The 14,874-nt window shown below is 36.5% G+C and overlaps 1 protein-coding gene across 1 annotated transcript; it reads left to right on the top strand.

The window, feature by feature from the left end:
• Nucleotides 1-10,493: 10,493 nt before the first annotated feature.
• On the top strand, nucleotides 10,494-11,285 carry LOC120278439. The gene has a single exon (XM_039285233.1). It carries the CDS (start codon nucleotides 10,494-10,496, stop codon nucleotides 11,283-11,285), a length of 792 nt encoding a protein of 263 aa, XP_039141167.1.
• The last annotated feature ends 3,589 nt before the right edge of the window (nucleotides 11,286-14,874 follow it).

Below are 14,874 nucleotides of genomic sequence, written 5' to 3'. Positions count from 1 at the left end.
AAAGGGACCCACTGCAACCTTGAACTCAACCCTGACTGGCTTTATTCTCGTACAAGCAATCTAGTAGGGTCCTGCTCCTGCAATTGTAATACAATTTCAGTTGGTCGATAGTGGCTCAATAATTTCAAATAATTAAATATAGCATATATAAAGTATGTAAAAATCAATTTCTCAAATAACTTCCCAACTTTAACAAATACCATAATTTTGGCAAAATAGAACTTTTAAGAGCTTTTAAAACATAAATTCATCATGAATCATCATCAAATCAAGTTTCCAAGAAAATATAATTTTTTTGTGAGAGATTGGCTTCCTTTGAGCGACAGCTGGGCTTTGCCTCCTCATCACAATCCAATCTAACATCTTTTAGCACGACTAATCTGTAAAACCATTCTCAAATCATTAGCCTAAAACATTCTCTGACTTAGCCGCCGTTGCGACTAGGTTGAGAGCCATCAAGGTCTTCATTACTTTGACGTTGGCTATTGAGATCCCCATGTGGTGACCCCTGATTTCTCAACAGAAATAAACCTTGTTAATGGCTCTACGTACCTCTTGACCAGGGGTAAACTCAGGGTTGACCACGTCGCCTCCCATTAGGTCGGACTATGGAACCCCCACTACAGTGTCGGACAAAAAGTTTTTAGTCGCCATTAAAATCCTGAGAAAGCTCAATAGCACAATACATGAATCGTACCCATAAAGTCTAGATCCAGGACACCATCCCTATACCAAGAATAAAACTAATTCCACAAGCAATGACGGTAAAATCATTTTAATATGCACACATGGTTTCACAAATCTTTCAAAGTCAATGCATACTTAACCATTAAAATAAATACTTGAAATGAATAATTAAATCATATATACATGTATTTTCCATAGTTGAAACTACGTATAATTATACAAATCCGAATATACTAATACAATTGCTATAGCATAGAAAACTGCAAATAAATATAAGTATCATTTAACAACATAAATTATTAAACATAATATAATGAACCAATTAAACAATTATTTCCAACTAGTCGCCATTAAACAATTATATTAAAATAGTAGCAATTAGCCAATTATTTCAAAATAGTAGCCACTACCAACTCACCTGGTCTCCCTTGGGTTTCTTGCTAGACCTGGAACTTTCTCCCAAGCCTGAACAACACTTAACAGGAGAACGGAATAAAATAAATAAAACAAGGTAATGACATAACTGAACCCAAAAGAAAATAAAAGAAACAATAACAGACTCTATAATTGGGCTCACTCACTCCAATCGGTTCAAACCCGACCTTGCATAAACAAACTAGCCTCCAGCTTGCACCTAAACCACCTCAATTTGGGCTAAACCCTCATGAACTAACCTGAACCAACCTCAATTTCATTGAACCAAGTTCAATTTAACTAACCAACCTTGAACCAATTCCAAATCTTATACATAATCTCTTGAACTAGCTTGGTTCAACTGAACCCAATTCTTCTTCAATTGGTTCACCAGAAATCATTAGCTCAAAACCTGAACCAAGCTCAAATCAATCTCAACCAACTTAACTTAGCCAAAACAATTCAAGTCTAACCACAACTCATCTTGATTTGATTAAATCTAAACCAAATCAATTCATTTGAACCCAACCACATCAACTTTCATCCAAATCCAACTCCAATCCATTTTAATGAACTTGACTGAACCAACTCAAACCCAACTTAACCAATTTGGCTAAGCTCAACCATTATCATTACCATTTAATTATCATCATCATTTGCTTAATTAACCAAAATAAACCCTAATCCCGGTTACTACAGTAATCTATAGTATATCCGAGAATTCCTTCACCATTCCAAGCAAGATTCATTTCAAATACAAAGATTTTTTCAAACAAAATCATCTAATAACCACCACTTCATCCTCTCCATCAACATTTCTTTAAAAAATCCACCCTTCTCTCCAACAAATCACCAATATACACACACATTCATACATCTCAACCAAAACAAAATTATTTAAAATCCTTACCAAGGAAGCTCCACTCCGGCGATCTCCAAGCCCAGCTATTCAAAATCTCCCATTTTCTTCTCATTTTTTTCTCGATCTCTTTTCTTCTCTTCTTTTTTTTCTCTCTCATGACACTATTGCAACCATTGAAGAAGAATAAAACCCATCATAAAAGGCAGTCATATCCACTATTTTTCTCTCTACTTAAATTTCTGATGAAATTCACTGTTAGTCCCTGAAAATAAAATTTCTTACAAAAAAGTCCCTAGAAAGTCACCAATGGTCCCTGAATCATGAAATAGTATTTCCAAAAAGTCTCTGCAAAGCTACCTTTCAGTCCTTGGTCTCTAGAAACACTTCAAATCAAATCCTTTTATTACTTGTGAAGCCAAAATTTTCTATAAACTCTCACACTTAGGTCCTTGTTCTTTCCACTTGGGTTTCTCATTACAACTGCTCTGTAGGATAGTTTCACTGCAACTGTGATAATACCCTGAATATAATTTCTTATAGGTATCTTAAGGTTCAGGGTATTACAATCGTAATGGTAAATATAGACAACGGGCATTGTAAGTTTCCATAACGCCCATTGTGAGTCATGATGTAGCCTTGATTCAATAACTTGCTTCATTTTGGTTCAAAACACCATTGAATTCTCTTCTTTCTTACTAAAACAGAAATAAGGGTCGTTGTGAAGAAAATCATGAAATTTCGTACTAATGAGTTGCTAAACAAATAGAATTTCATGCAAAATACAATGTAAATGATATAGAAAATATGGTCAGTTTAGCACTTATTAATCCACTTTTACAAAAAGGTAAAAAAACAAGAACTATAGAATCAAGGCTACAGTAAAGCGAATGCAAGCTAAGGTAATAAATAAAGATGATTTTAATTAATAATTATTCTAGAATTCAATTATGAAAGAATTTTTTATTTTTCCTTATATTTAAGTCATGTGATAAAGTGATTATAATCCCCATTATTATGAACTACCTACACTAATTATTTAGGTTGTTATTTAAAGACTAAATTTAATGAAGAAAGACAAGTAAAAAGTTTATTCATTTGTGACAGATAAGTTCTCTATTTTTTCTTAAGCTATATCTTCTCACCATAGCCTCCCATAGAAAACCCAAGCAAAATCGTCTCATGACTAGATCCCAATCCACGGCTTACAACAACATCACTAATACATGAGTGCTAAATTAATGCACCTGAAAGGATGAAAACATAATATTCTAATAAAAATTTCTATTTCTTCTGCGGTTAATTAGAACTTCAATTCAAATCTAAGAACTCTGTATAGGAAGGTCGAATATGGCCTTTTAGAATCTACAAAATATTCACACCCATTTCCAATTTAGGGTCTTGCTTTTGTTGCTTGTAAGTAGCTATAAGTGATTGTAATGTAAGTAGTTTTATATATAAATGGTTCTTTAGTTTAATGTAAAGTCTAACATACATGTAAATGGATGTAAACAACTTGTATCTCACTCACTTTTACGGTATTTCAACTTACAACAAAATTTGTTGCAAGTTGAAAAGTCGTAAAGTAAGTGGCATCCACTCACATGGTTATCTTACCACTAAAATTATCTTATATTTAATTATAAAAACATATAATAATAAAAAAATATTTAATAAATACTTTAATAAAACTAAGTGCTTTTAAAATTTAATAATAAAAAAATTTTAAGTAATAAATTTTAAAAACTATTAAATATTTTTTAAATTTAATAAATAATTTATTAAATTAATTTTATAATGAAATCTTAAATACTTTATGCTAATAATAGATAATAGGGTAATGCATCACTCCACTTAATTGATAATAGGGCTAACTCGTCACTCCACTTACATAGTGATTGTACCCTCCAACTTACATTAAATCAAACAATAAAAAAGTAAATACGACATTGCTAGTTACAACAAACCAAACAACAATGACGTAATTTAAAATATAGCATTTTCACTTACATTGTAATTTTACTTGCATTACTTTTAACCCAAAAAACTCGATACAGATTGAGAAATTAAGAGAAAAAAATCCATAATTTAATGGATGACAAAAACATAGAAAATAAAAAAGCTACATCAATATTTGGTGCGCGAAATATAATTCCATTTCAAAGATCAAACTGCATGCAGTTCATTCGTAAGAACAACAGACCTCATCATATTGAATTCAAACTCAAAATTCTCGCAAGTTGGTTCTTGTTGTTCTCATTTGATTTTTAACGATAGTCGTTTATCCAAGTTTTCAAAAAAAAAAAAATTCTCACAAGTTTTTATGTTCTAAAATTTAAGATCTCTTCCAAATATACATGCATTTCCTTCTTGTGAAGCTTAGAATCCATTCTTTATCACAACATCATTTGCAGTAGTTGTTGGGATATGAGTTGAAGATATTTGAGCATAAATCCTTTTCATCAGATTGAATTATAACCACGGGATCGATTTAGCCATTCATTGCATAAATATATATAGTTGCACGCAATATCCACCAAAACCCGGTTCAAGATAAATACATACTTCAAAACAAATAGTGTATAGGCAAGGTTAAATATATAATCATATATACCAGTCATACTGTCACACCCTGAACCGGCTTCACCGGCCTCAATGCATCGACAAATGGCGGCATACCCGCAAGGCCGAGACCAAGTGGGCATAGAAGGCCTCAATATCTATCTTACAACATATAAAGTAACAAAGTACAAACTTTACAAAAGCAAAAGAATTCAAGGGATATGATAGCTAGGTTTACAACTACTGATAAAAGGAAAACTACAAATACAAGAGTTGAAGTTTAAAACAAATAAAAAGTTCCAAGTTCACAAGCAGAAGAATTGTTTACATGCTAACCACTAGTGTTTGCTCAACAGACCCCGCAAAGCTATCCACTACACACTTACTCCTGATCTGAAAAGGATAAAACAACTGTTTATGAGCTTGACAATCCAGTAAGCACACACTAAAAAAAATAGCGAGATCACATAAAAACTTAGTGTTTTCAAAATCATACTTAAGTGTGACATTGTACGATAAATATCAGAAATAAAACACATAAATCAGAATTAAAACATAGAAATCAGAATGTTTCAAATAAATATAATTTATCAAAATGAATGAGCATATATGTCCCCCAAATAACTAATGCCAAAACAAAACATCATAATTCATATATTTAAACTCGGTGACCCAAGTCAAAATTTCAGAGTTCATTTGTTTAACCTTGGTGACCCGAGCCAGAATTTTAGAGGCCGTTATTATTCACCGATGGAATAATGTGAAACTATAGTTTTTAAGTCAAAAATACATGTCGACACGGTCAGTGTTTAACCCCCAGTGACAGGGTTAGTGCATTATATTAAATTGTGGACTAATTTTTATGTCAAAATATTTTATGTTCGTAAAATAACAATTATCAAAATCAAGGCCAAACAAGTACAGAGTAATCGGCAAGCAAAAAGACAATCAGTACTCGAATGATCCCTTTTTTCAATATCAAAATAATCAATTATTTAAACTTGAACCGATAATTTGTAAAAATTATCAAATAACTGAATAATCTAGATAATTCAAAAATATAATCATAAATTAAAGAAATAAGCTAATTCAGAAAAGTATCATTAATCCGCATATTCCTATAATTTAACCCAAAAAGCAAATGAGTAATAGTGTATGAATGGTTTTAACAGTAAAACCCAAATTAATTAAATAATTATGTAGACCATTATCGGTAATCAGAAATTTGCATATATATATATATATATATATATATATGTGAATTACATATCTGGAGTAATCCCGAAACTTTAGAATCCACTCGGACACTAAAATCAAAATCTGAACAAAGACCCTAAAACATGAACATTACATCTTACTTAGATTCCAAAGCTTAATTATATAAGATAACCATCGGCTAACAATCATTAAGGTTTCAAGGCACTAAAAAGCAAGCACATAGCCAAAGACACCACTACAAACATAGGATGGGCCAGTGGTTGCCAACAATTCTGACAACTATTTATAACAAGGTTGTCCAATGAACTAGCTCTTATAATAACAAGCAAAGAACTTTAAAACAACCAACAATGAAAATATAATTATATGTGTGTGTATTAATATATATATGTTAAGAATTGGATGGCAGAATTGGAGAGCAATTCCAACCATCCATTATATATATATAAATGAAACACAGAGATTCAAAATAAACACATTGAGCATTCGATGCATAGCCATTCTTACCTTTAACCTAATAGTAACCCCATTGGATAACCTACACTTTTAAAAAGAAAAGAAAAAATATGCAAATGATCAAATTATGATAGGCATGCAAGTGTATGTGTCGATCGTAATCCTAGTTCCGAAATTAGCCTAACCAAACAAATGATGTGTGTGAACAAAAGAAAGTAAAAACAAGAAGTACAGAATAAAAGAGTAGAGAAACTAGGGGAAAGGAACGATGTCCCAGTATAGCATCCCTCTAGGGTTTTATAGAGTGCGGGACAAAGGTTGTCCTAGCATGCAATTCTATTTGAACTGAGAGGTTTCCTAAATTATACTAATCCCCTCTTTCAAGGGTGAAGAGTAACTAAATTGGTGCAGTAATGATGTGGTTACCACACAATCACATTAACACTCCATGAAGCCTCAATGTGAGTTAACAACAAATTCTTAAGTAGGTAATTTTTCTCATGAAGAGAAATTACCCCTGATCCGAATATAAAATAGAATTGCGATTTCTCTTAAAATCTATTTCACATGATTGCAAAGAACACAAAATTTCTTATTAACACACTCCGGAAGAATTGAAGGAGATGAGGTCTCTAAAGTACCATATTTTGAGACTTACTCACAATTCTCTCTAATCGCGATATGACTATGCTAGATGGGTATTTCTACTTGTCACAAAGCATATCGAGTATGATAACTAGGGCTTTTGCCACATTAGCAATTAAGCATTCAAACACACAATTAGATTCAAATAGAATGGATTGTAATAAAGAAAACAAATAAATCACATAAATCCACAACTAATGTCAAAATATAAACCTTAGAGTTCAACTATGCCCAAACATATTAGAAATTAGCCTTTCATTAATGGAGGGCAATCATCCAAACTATATGACACAATGAGAATTAATGAAACATAAAAACCCCCTTCTCAATCACGTCGAAGATAGACCATCAGAAAACTCCAAAAAACCTTCTGTGAACGTCGCCAAGGTAAGCTTGACGACTATGATCTTCTTCCCCTTAATGTTTGATCAAAATCTCCTCCAAAAATTCACTTATGGAGCCCTGGAGATTCATCTCCTCTCTTCCCTAACCTTACCTCCAAGAAAAGAATCCAAGATTGAACGAAAGATGCCCTAAAATCCTCATCAAGTCTATTTATACTCGGTTGCTTACGGGCATAAGAACGTAGCCGTAAGGAGCTGAAGAAAATGGGTCATGAGCCTTACTGGAACACTTACAGCCATAAGTCCCATCCGCATGGTCTTCTGTCTGTGTTACGGTCCAGCTTACGGCCATAAGCGCTGGACCGTAAGCTTCATTGTGCTACCTTTTCAACCGCCCTTACGGGAGTAAGCTTTGATCATAAGCTCCTCTGGATGCTTCTTACGGGCGTAAGTCCAACCCGTAAGGTCCTCTGGTTTGCATCAGAACTCCCCTTTATAGGCATAAGCATGCCCGCAAGGTTCTTTGGAAGATGCTTACGGGCGTAAGTCAGGCTGTAAGCTACCCATAAGCCATCATGTTTACCTTGTCTTTATTCAATTAATGCTGAGAGAGCTCAATCTTCTTCATTTTAGGTATAGAGTGCTTATTTTGGTTCTCTCTTATCTTTAAGTGCTGCCCAAGCATGAGAATGTAAAACAACTCCTAAGGTAGCCCTTTCTCACTAGGGCTCGTAGAGTGGCTTTTATGCTTAATAGAGATAGCTTTTCCACATATTTTACTAGAACATGGTAGCTTTTACTCTCCTAAAAAGGTAGCTCTTTCTCTCATTAGGGCATACACAGTATCTGACTTATCAAGAGTAGCTTCACACAACTACTAGGGGTAGCTCTTTTCCATGCCCACATTTTTCTCTTTATCAGACAAATTCTTTCAAATTTGCAAACCTTTTCTCACATGAAACCACTTGAAGTAAATGAAATAAACTATACAAAGTCATACATGGCCTAAGTTGTTACAATAGAGAAGTTGTGTGCTTTAATTAAGTGAATAACCAAACATAAAGTGCAAACTAAAAAAACTAGAACTTAAAAGGAACAAACTCGCATGTGTCCACCCTAATACTATGAAACTCCCACTAAATTTCAAAATGTACCATCATAAGTCACAACTTGGCAAGTATAAGAATAACAATGAATCTTAAACCCTTCCCCCACACTTAAATCATATATTGTCCTCAATGTGTATAAAAGATAAATATGCAAGGCAATGCAAACAAGAATAGGAGGGGAGTGAAAAATGAGTACTTCCCCGGTTCATATTTGAAAGTTTTCTTGTCGTTTTACATTTTTCTCTTTATCAGACAAATTCTTTCAAATTTGCAAAACTTTTCTCACATGAAACCACTTGAAGTAAAATGAAATAAACTATACAAAGTCATACACGGCCTAAGTTGTTACAATAGAGAAGTTGTGTGCTTTAATTAAGTGAATAACCAAACATAAAGTGCAAACTAAAAAAAATATAACTTAAAAGAAACAAACTCGCATGTGTCCACCCTAATACTATGAAACTCCCACTAAATTTCAAAATGTACCATCATAAGTCACAACTTGGAAAGTAGAAGAATAACAATGAATCTTAAACCCTTCCCCCACACTTAAATCATATATTGTCCTCAATGTGTATAAAAGATAAATATGCAAGGCAATGCAAACAAGAATAGGATGAGAGTGAAAAATGAGTACTTCCCCTGTTCATATTTGAAAGTTTATTGATCCTCAGTCAGTGCAACTACAAAGATCAGTCTCTGAGATCTTATCCTCTGCAGACTCAGGGGATGAGAGCTTGGGTTCAGATTTCATGGAGAAAGTTATGAGGCTCCTCCAAGATGGCAATTCCAACAAAAGTAGTTCACATGGCTTAAGCATATCTTCCTCGACCTTCCAAGAGGAGTGAAAGACCAAAGAAACCACCCTCCAAGTGGAATGAGGAAGCAGGGTTCCTTACCAAACCGGGGAAGGAAACCGGGGAAGTTTATTTTGCTCATCTCACAAATTATTAAAGAAATTTGTCTTGGTTATCTGGAAAATATAATATATCAAAGAGGGATTTCATTGCAAGCTATTATAAAGTTGGGATCGTCATCTTTCTGTAGTAATGGTATTGTTAGGATTTTAATTATGTTTTTCATGTTATACTTTGAAGAATAATTTTATCTCTTTAACTATATGATTTTATTATGTTCTTGAACTGCTTCTCCATTGAATCATGTTTACTGTGCATGTAAGACTTGAGAATCAAAGTTTTCTTAGAATTGTACATTGAATTTTAGCACTGACATTTACAGCAGGACACAATCAAATTGTTGAAATCTCATCATTTAATTTAATTTAATTTTTTAATTATGTAAATCTTAAAGTGCAAATAGTACCTATTGGTTAATTGGGAGATTCTTATTCATGTTTGATTTCCCATGTTATTACGGTTTATATTGCTCTTAGCAGCCAGGCCTTTAACCATATGATCTTTGAGATTTTCGAAATTCCTTGCTTAGTTTCAATTAATGTTTGAGTTGCTGTTAATTATACTTCGAGCATTTCTAAAGCTCTTTGTTGAATGTAGAGTTTGTGATTTAGAACTTGGAGTTAAACATTTGATTTGAAATATGCTTAGTTTTTTAAGAAAGATGGATCTTATATATTCTTTTAATTATTGTGCATGTCCTACGCCATTTAGAAAGAGAATTTGTTTCTAATGCATGTGGTTCATCCAAAAAAAAAAGAATTTGTTTGCATATGGTGAATATTGTTGGTGTGGACAATGCTACACAGTGATTGAAGCATGGTCGGATCAGGATGATCATCACAATGGGTGCAGGTGGAGGTGGTCTTCTGATCAAGTATGGGCTGCAGGGTGAATGTAAGGACTGACGTGTGGTATATGGAGATGGTTGCTCGTCATCAAGTTTTAATATGTGAATGCTTTTGTTAAGTGTTTTGATTATTAAATAGTATCAGGTTTAAGGTGGTGGACCAATGGAGACACAACTAGTGGTTTACATTAACCAATGGGATTATAAGTTTGTGGTTTAGTTGTCGATCAATGTTGTTTTTGAATATATTAATACCGATGAGTGCTCGCTTTGCTCATTGGCTATTCTCAAAGAGTCAAATTGTTTTTCTTTGACCGTGTTTCTTTGCTGCTTCTTCTTCTGTTCTAGTTTTCCTCTTCTCTTCAACAGAGAGTGTTCTCGTGGTGACCGCGCCATTGATCCGTAACAGTGTGGTATCAGAGCTTGCAGGAGGTCATGACGAGCGAAGCTCCGGTGAGTCTCACACAGCACTGTGTCCCGATCTTCAAAGGCGAAGAGTATGGGAGATGGAGTTTGAGAATGAAAACAGTTTTTCAGTCTCAGGATCTCTGGGATTTGGTGGAGAATGGAATGCCGAAGGGAGAGGATGAAGGGAAGGAGAAGGAGAGTAAGAAGAGAGATGCGAAGGCCAGGTGTCTCATACAACAAGCAGTAGATGGGCTGGTCCTTGACAAAATTGCAGAGGCTGAGACGGCTCACGATGCGTGGGAGATAATCAAGAAACAATCTCAGGGTTCTTCAATGATGGTGGCCGTGAGGAAGCAAGCACTTCGGCAAAGCTTCGAGACCTTACAGATGGAGGATGGCGAAAGTGTTCAAAGTTATTGGGCACGGGTTGTTGCGATAGTAAACCAGGTGAGAGGCCTCGGACACAAGCTCTCGGAGTCAGAGGTGGTGTCCAAGGTGTTGCGAAGCTTGGCACCAAAGTTCGACTACGTTGCTGTCGCGATGGAAGAATCCAGGGACTCGCCAACGCTCACCCTTGACGAGCCTCATGGGTCACTCCAAGCCCATGAGTTCAGGGTTAACAGATCTGCGGGGAAGGCCAGTGAGAAGGCACTATATGTGAAGGGTGATGGCTCATCTTTTCAGTCCAAGGAGAAAGGAAGCTCTAGCACAACTGGTGGGTGGAGCTCTCCGCGAGGACGTGGAAGAGGTTTCTTCAGAGGAAGAGGGAGAGGCAGGTGGTCAAGAGGTCAAGGTGGTAATTCTAAAGCTAACATTTAGTGTTTCCATTGTAAAAAGTATGGTCATGTTAAGGCGGAGTGTAAGGAAAGAAGCAAACAACCTGAGAAGGGAGCTTCATTGGTCGTGGAGGAACGAGATGTGAAGAATGTCTTCATGGTTAGCACTGATGCAGGTGAAACATCAACCTCGGTTTGGTTGGTAGACTCGGGGTGTTCTAATCATATGACGGGCAAGAGAAACTTGTTTTCTAGTCTGGATGAATCTCTGAAGGTTACTGTACGTCTTGGCAACGATAAAGAAATGGAAGTACTTGGAGTGGGAACCGTAACCATATGTATGTCGAATGGTGAATTCAAACAGCTTCAAGGAGTACAATTGGTTTCGGGGCTGGCTCACAATTTGCTCAGTGTTGGGCAGCTTCTAACCAAAGGGTACTCGGTTATTTTTCAAGGTAACAAGTGTGTTATCAATGATGATCACACAAGGGAGCAAGTGGTTGAAATTCCAAGGCTAAACAACAACATGTTTCCTCTAGATCTTGCAAGAGTGGAGAGGTTGAATCTAGCAATGGCAAAGCATAACTTGTCTGAGCTGTGGCATAGGAGATTCGGGCATCTAAACTATAGAAGTTTGGAGACTCTTGCACAGAAGGAGAATGTTATTGGATTGCCTAAGTTAAGTTATGTGACACAATGTGAAGAGTGTGCCATGTGTAAACATGCAAGAGGGGCATTTCCAGCAACTAAATCCAGGAGAACCTCATCGTGCTTACAGTTGGTGCATATGGACATTTGCGGGCCGATGAGCACAACATCCTTGGGAGGTAACAAGTATTTTTTTCTTATTGTTGATGATTATAGCAGGAAATGCTGGGTATACTTCTTGAAGAGAAAAGGAGAAGCCTTTGAGCATTTCAAGAGGTTTCATGCATCGGTGGAGAGAGAGACAGAAAGCAAGCTGAAGACCTTGAGGAGCGACAGAGGAGGTGAATTTACTTCGCAAGCTTTCAATGAATATTGCGAAGGACTCGGGATTAGAAGGGAGTTCTCGGCTCCCTATACACCACAACAAAATTGTGTAGTGGAGCGCAAGAACCGGACGATTGTGGAGATGGCTAAGTGTCTACTCAAAGATGGAGGTCTCTCAATGGAGTTCTGGGCTGAGGCAACGGCGACTTCAGTGTACTTGATAAACAGGTCACCAACTCAAGCTCTTGAAGGCAAGACACCATATGAGGTGTGGTATGGAAAGAAGCCGAATGTGAGTCATTTCAGGGTGTTTGGCAGCACGGTGTTCACTCTAGTTCCCTCACAAAAATTAAAGAAGCTGGATGACAAATCAGTGAAGTGTGTGCTATTGGGTTACAGTTCGGAGTCCAAGTCTTATAGGTTGTTTGATCCAGTAACATCCAATATAATAGTGAGCAGAAATGTGATCTTTCATGAGAATTCTAGGTGGCAATGGGAAGCAGACAAAGATAGTTCTGTGGTAGCATTGGAAGATTCAAATGGCACTGAAGATACTATCTCCAGTAGTTCATGTGAAAAGGAGACAAGTGGAGGTGGATGTCTTTCAAACGCCAGGAATGACACTGATAACTCTAATGTATCAAGAGAGTCCAATGATGAAACTCCACCGAGGAAGACTAGACTGTTAACTGATGTGTATAACTCCTGTGCATTTGCTCTCCATGTTGCAGATCCACAAGGATTTAGAGATGCAGTAAAATACAAAGAATGGCAGGTGGCCATGGATGCTGAAATAAACGCAATCGAGAGGAACAACACTTGGAAGCTAGCTAAATTGTCATCAGGAAAGAAGGCTGTGGGTCTCAAATGGGTGTATAAAACCAAATTTGGAGCTGATGGAGAAATTCAGAAGCACAAGGCGAGGCTGGTAGCTAAAGGATATGTGCAACAATACGGCTTGGATTATGAAGAGGTCTTCTCACCTGTGGCTAGACTTGAGACCATAAGAATTATCCTAGCGATTGCTGCTCAGGCTCGGTACTTGGTGTATTATTTTGATGTTCGCTCAGCATTCCTAAATGGAGAAATCTCTGAGGAGATTTATGTTGTTCAGCCTGAAGGCTACGAGATCAAAGGCAAGGAGCACCTTGTGTATCGACTGAAGAAGGCACTCTATGGGCTCAAGCAAGCGCCAAGAGCATGGTATAGTAAAATCGACAATCATTTCAGGCAATTTGGGTATGTGAGGAATGAAACTGAACATACTTTATATAGAAAAGAAGATGAAGAAGGGAACTGCATTTTAATTAGCCTATATGTTGATGACATGGTATACACAAGTGGATCACAAGATCTGATTAATCAGTTCAAAGATGAGATGATGAGAACCTTTGATATGTCAGACTTGGGATTAATCAAATTCTTTCTTGGTTTGGAAATACATCAATCAAGTACTGGAATTTCCATCTCTCAGAGGAAATACATTGAAAATTTAGTATCACAAATGAATATGAAGCAGTACAGGCATGTGGATACTCCAATGGCAATTAATGAAAAGTTCACAGCTGAAGAAGGTGGTGAATTAACAGATCCTACAATGTATAGAAGACTATTAGGAAAACTTCTCTACATTGTGTATACAAGGCCAGACATTTGTTATTCTGTTAATTTTCTATCAAGGTTTATGAGTAAGCCAAGCATTGAACATCTTAATGCAGCCAAGCGGGTAGTGAAGTATTTAGCAGGAACTGCATCACTTAGACTATTCTATTCCAGTGCAAGCAATGGGTGCTTGGAAGGATATACTGATAGTGATTGGGGGGGCTCTGTATGTGATAGGAAGAGCACCTCCGGTGTGCTTTGCAGGATTGGATCATGTGCAGTGACCTGGTCGTCAAAGAAGCAAGACGTGGTGGCATTGTCAACAACGGAGGCTGAATACATCTCTGCGACTTCAGCTGCATGTCAATTGGTATGGTTGAGAAGAATTCTAGTTGATTGTGGGAGAAAATGTAAAGGTTCATCAGTACTCTGGTGTGACAATCAATCTGCCATAGCTGTTGCAAAGAATCCGGCATATCATGGAAGAACCAAACACATCGATGTTAGGTTCCATTTTATCCGGAGCTTGGTATCAGATGGAGTGATAACTTTGCAACATTGCAATACGAGGGCAACCGGGCTAGCGACATGTCTTCACCAAGCCCCTACCTGCAGACAAGCATAGGAAGATGCGAGCAGAGCTGGGGGTCAGGATGCTCCAATCAAGGGAGGGTGTTGGTGTGGACAATGCTGCATAGTGATTGAAGCATGGTCGGATCAGGATGATCATCACAATGGGTGCAGGTGGAGGTGGTCTTCTGATCAAGTATGGGCTGCAGGGTGAATGTAAGGACGACAGGGTATATGGAGATGGTTGCTGTACTGAAGTTTTAATATGTGAATGCTTTTGTTAAGTGTTTTGATTATTAAATAGTATCAGGTTTAAGGTGGTGGACCAATGGAGACACAACTAGTGGTTTACATTAACCAATGGGATTATAAGTTTGTGGTTTAGTTGTCAGTCAATGTTGTTTTGAATATATTAATACTAGTGAGTGATGTTTGCTCATTGGCTATTCTCAGAGAGTCAAATTGTTTTTCTTTGACCGTGTTTCTTT

This window comes from Dioscorea cayenensis, chromosome 16 (assembly GCF_009730915.1).
Source record: "Dioscorea cayenensis subsp. rotundata cultivar TDr96_F1 chromosome 16, TDr96_F1_v2_PseudoChromosome.rev07_lg8_w22 25.fasta, whole genome shotgun sequence".
Taxonomy (NCBI): domain Eukaryota; kingdom Viridiplantae; phylum Streptophyta; class Magnoliopsida; order Dioscoreales; family Dioscoreaceae; genus Dioscorea; species Dioscorea cayenensis.
This window is presented reverse-complemented; position numbering and strand designations above follow the sequence as displayed.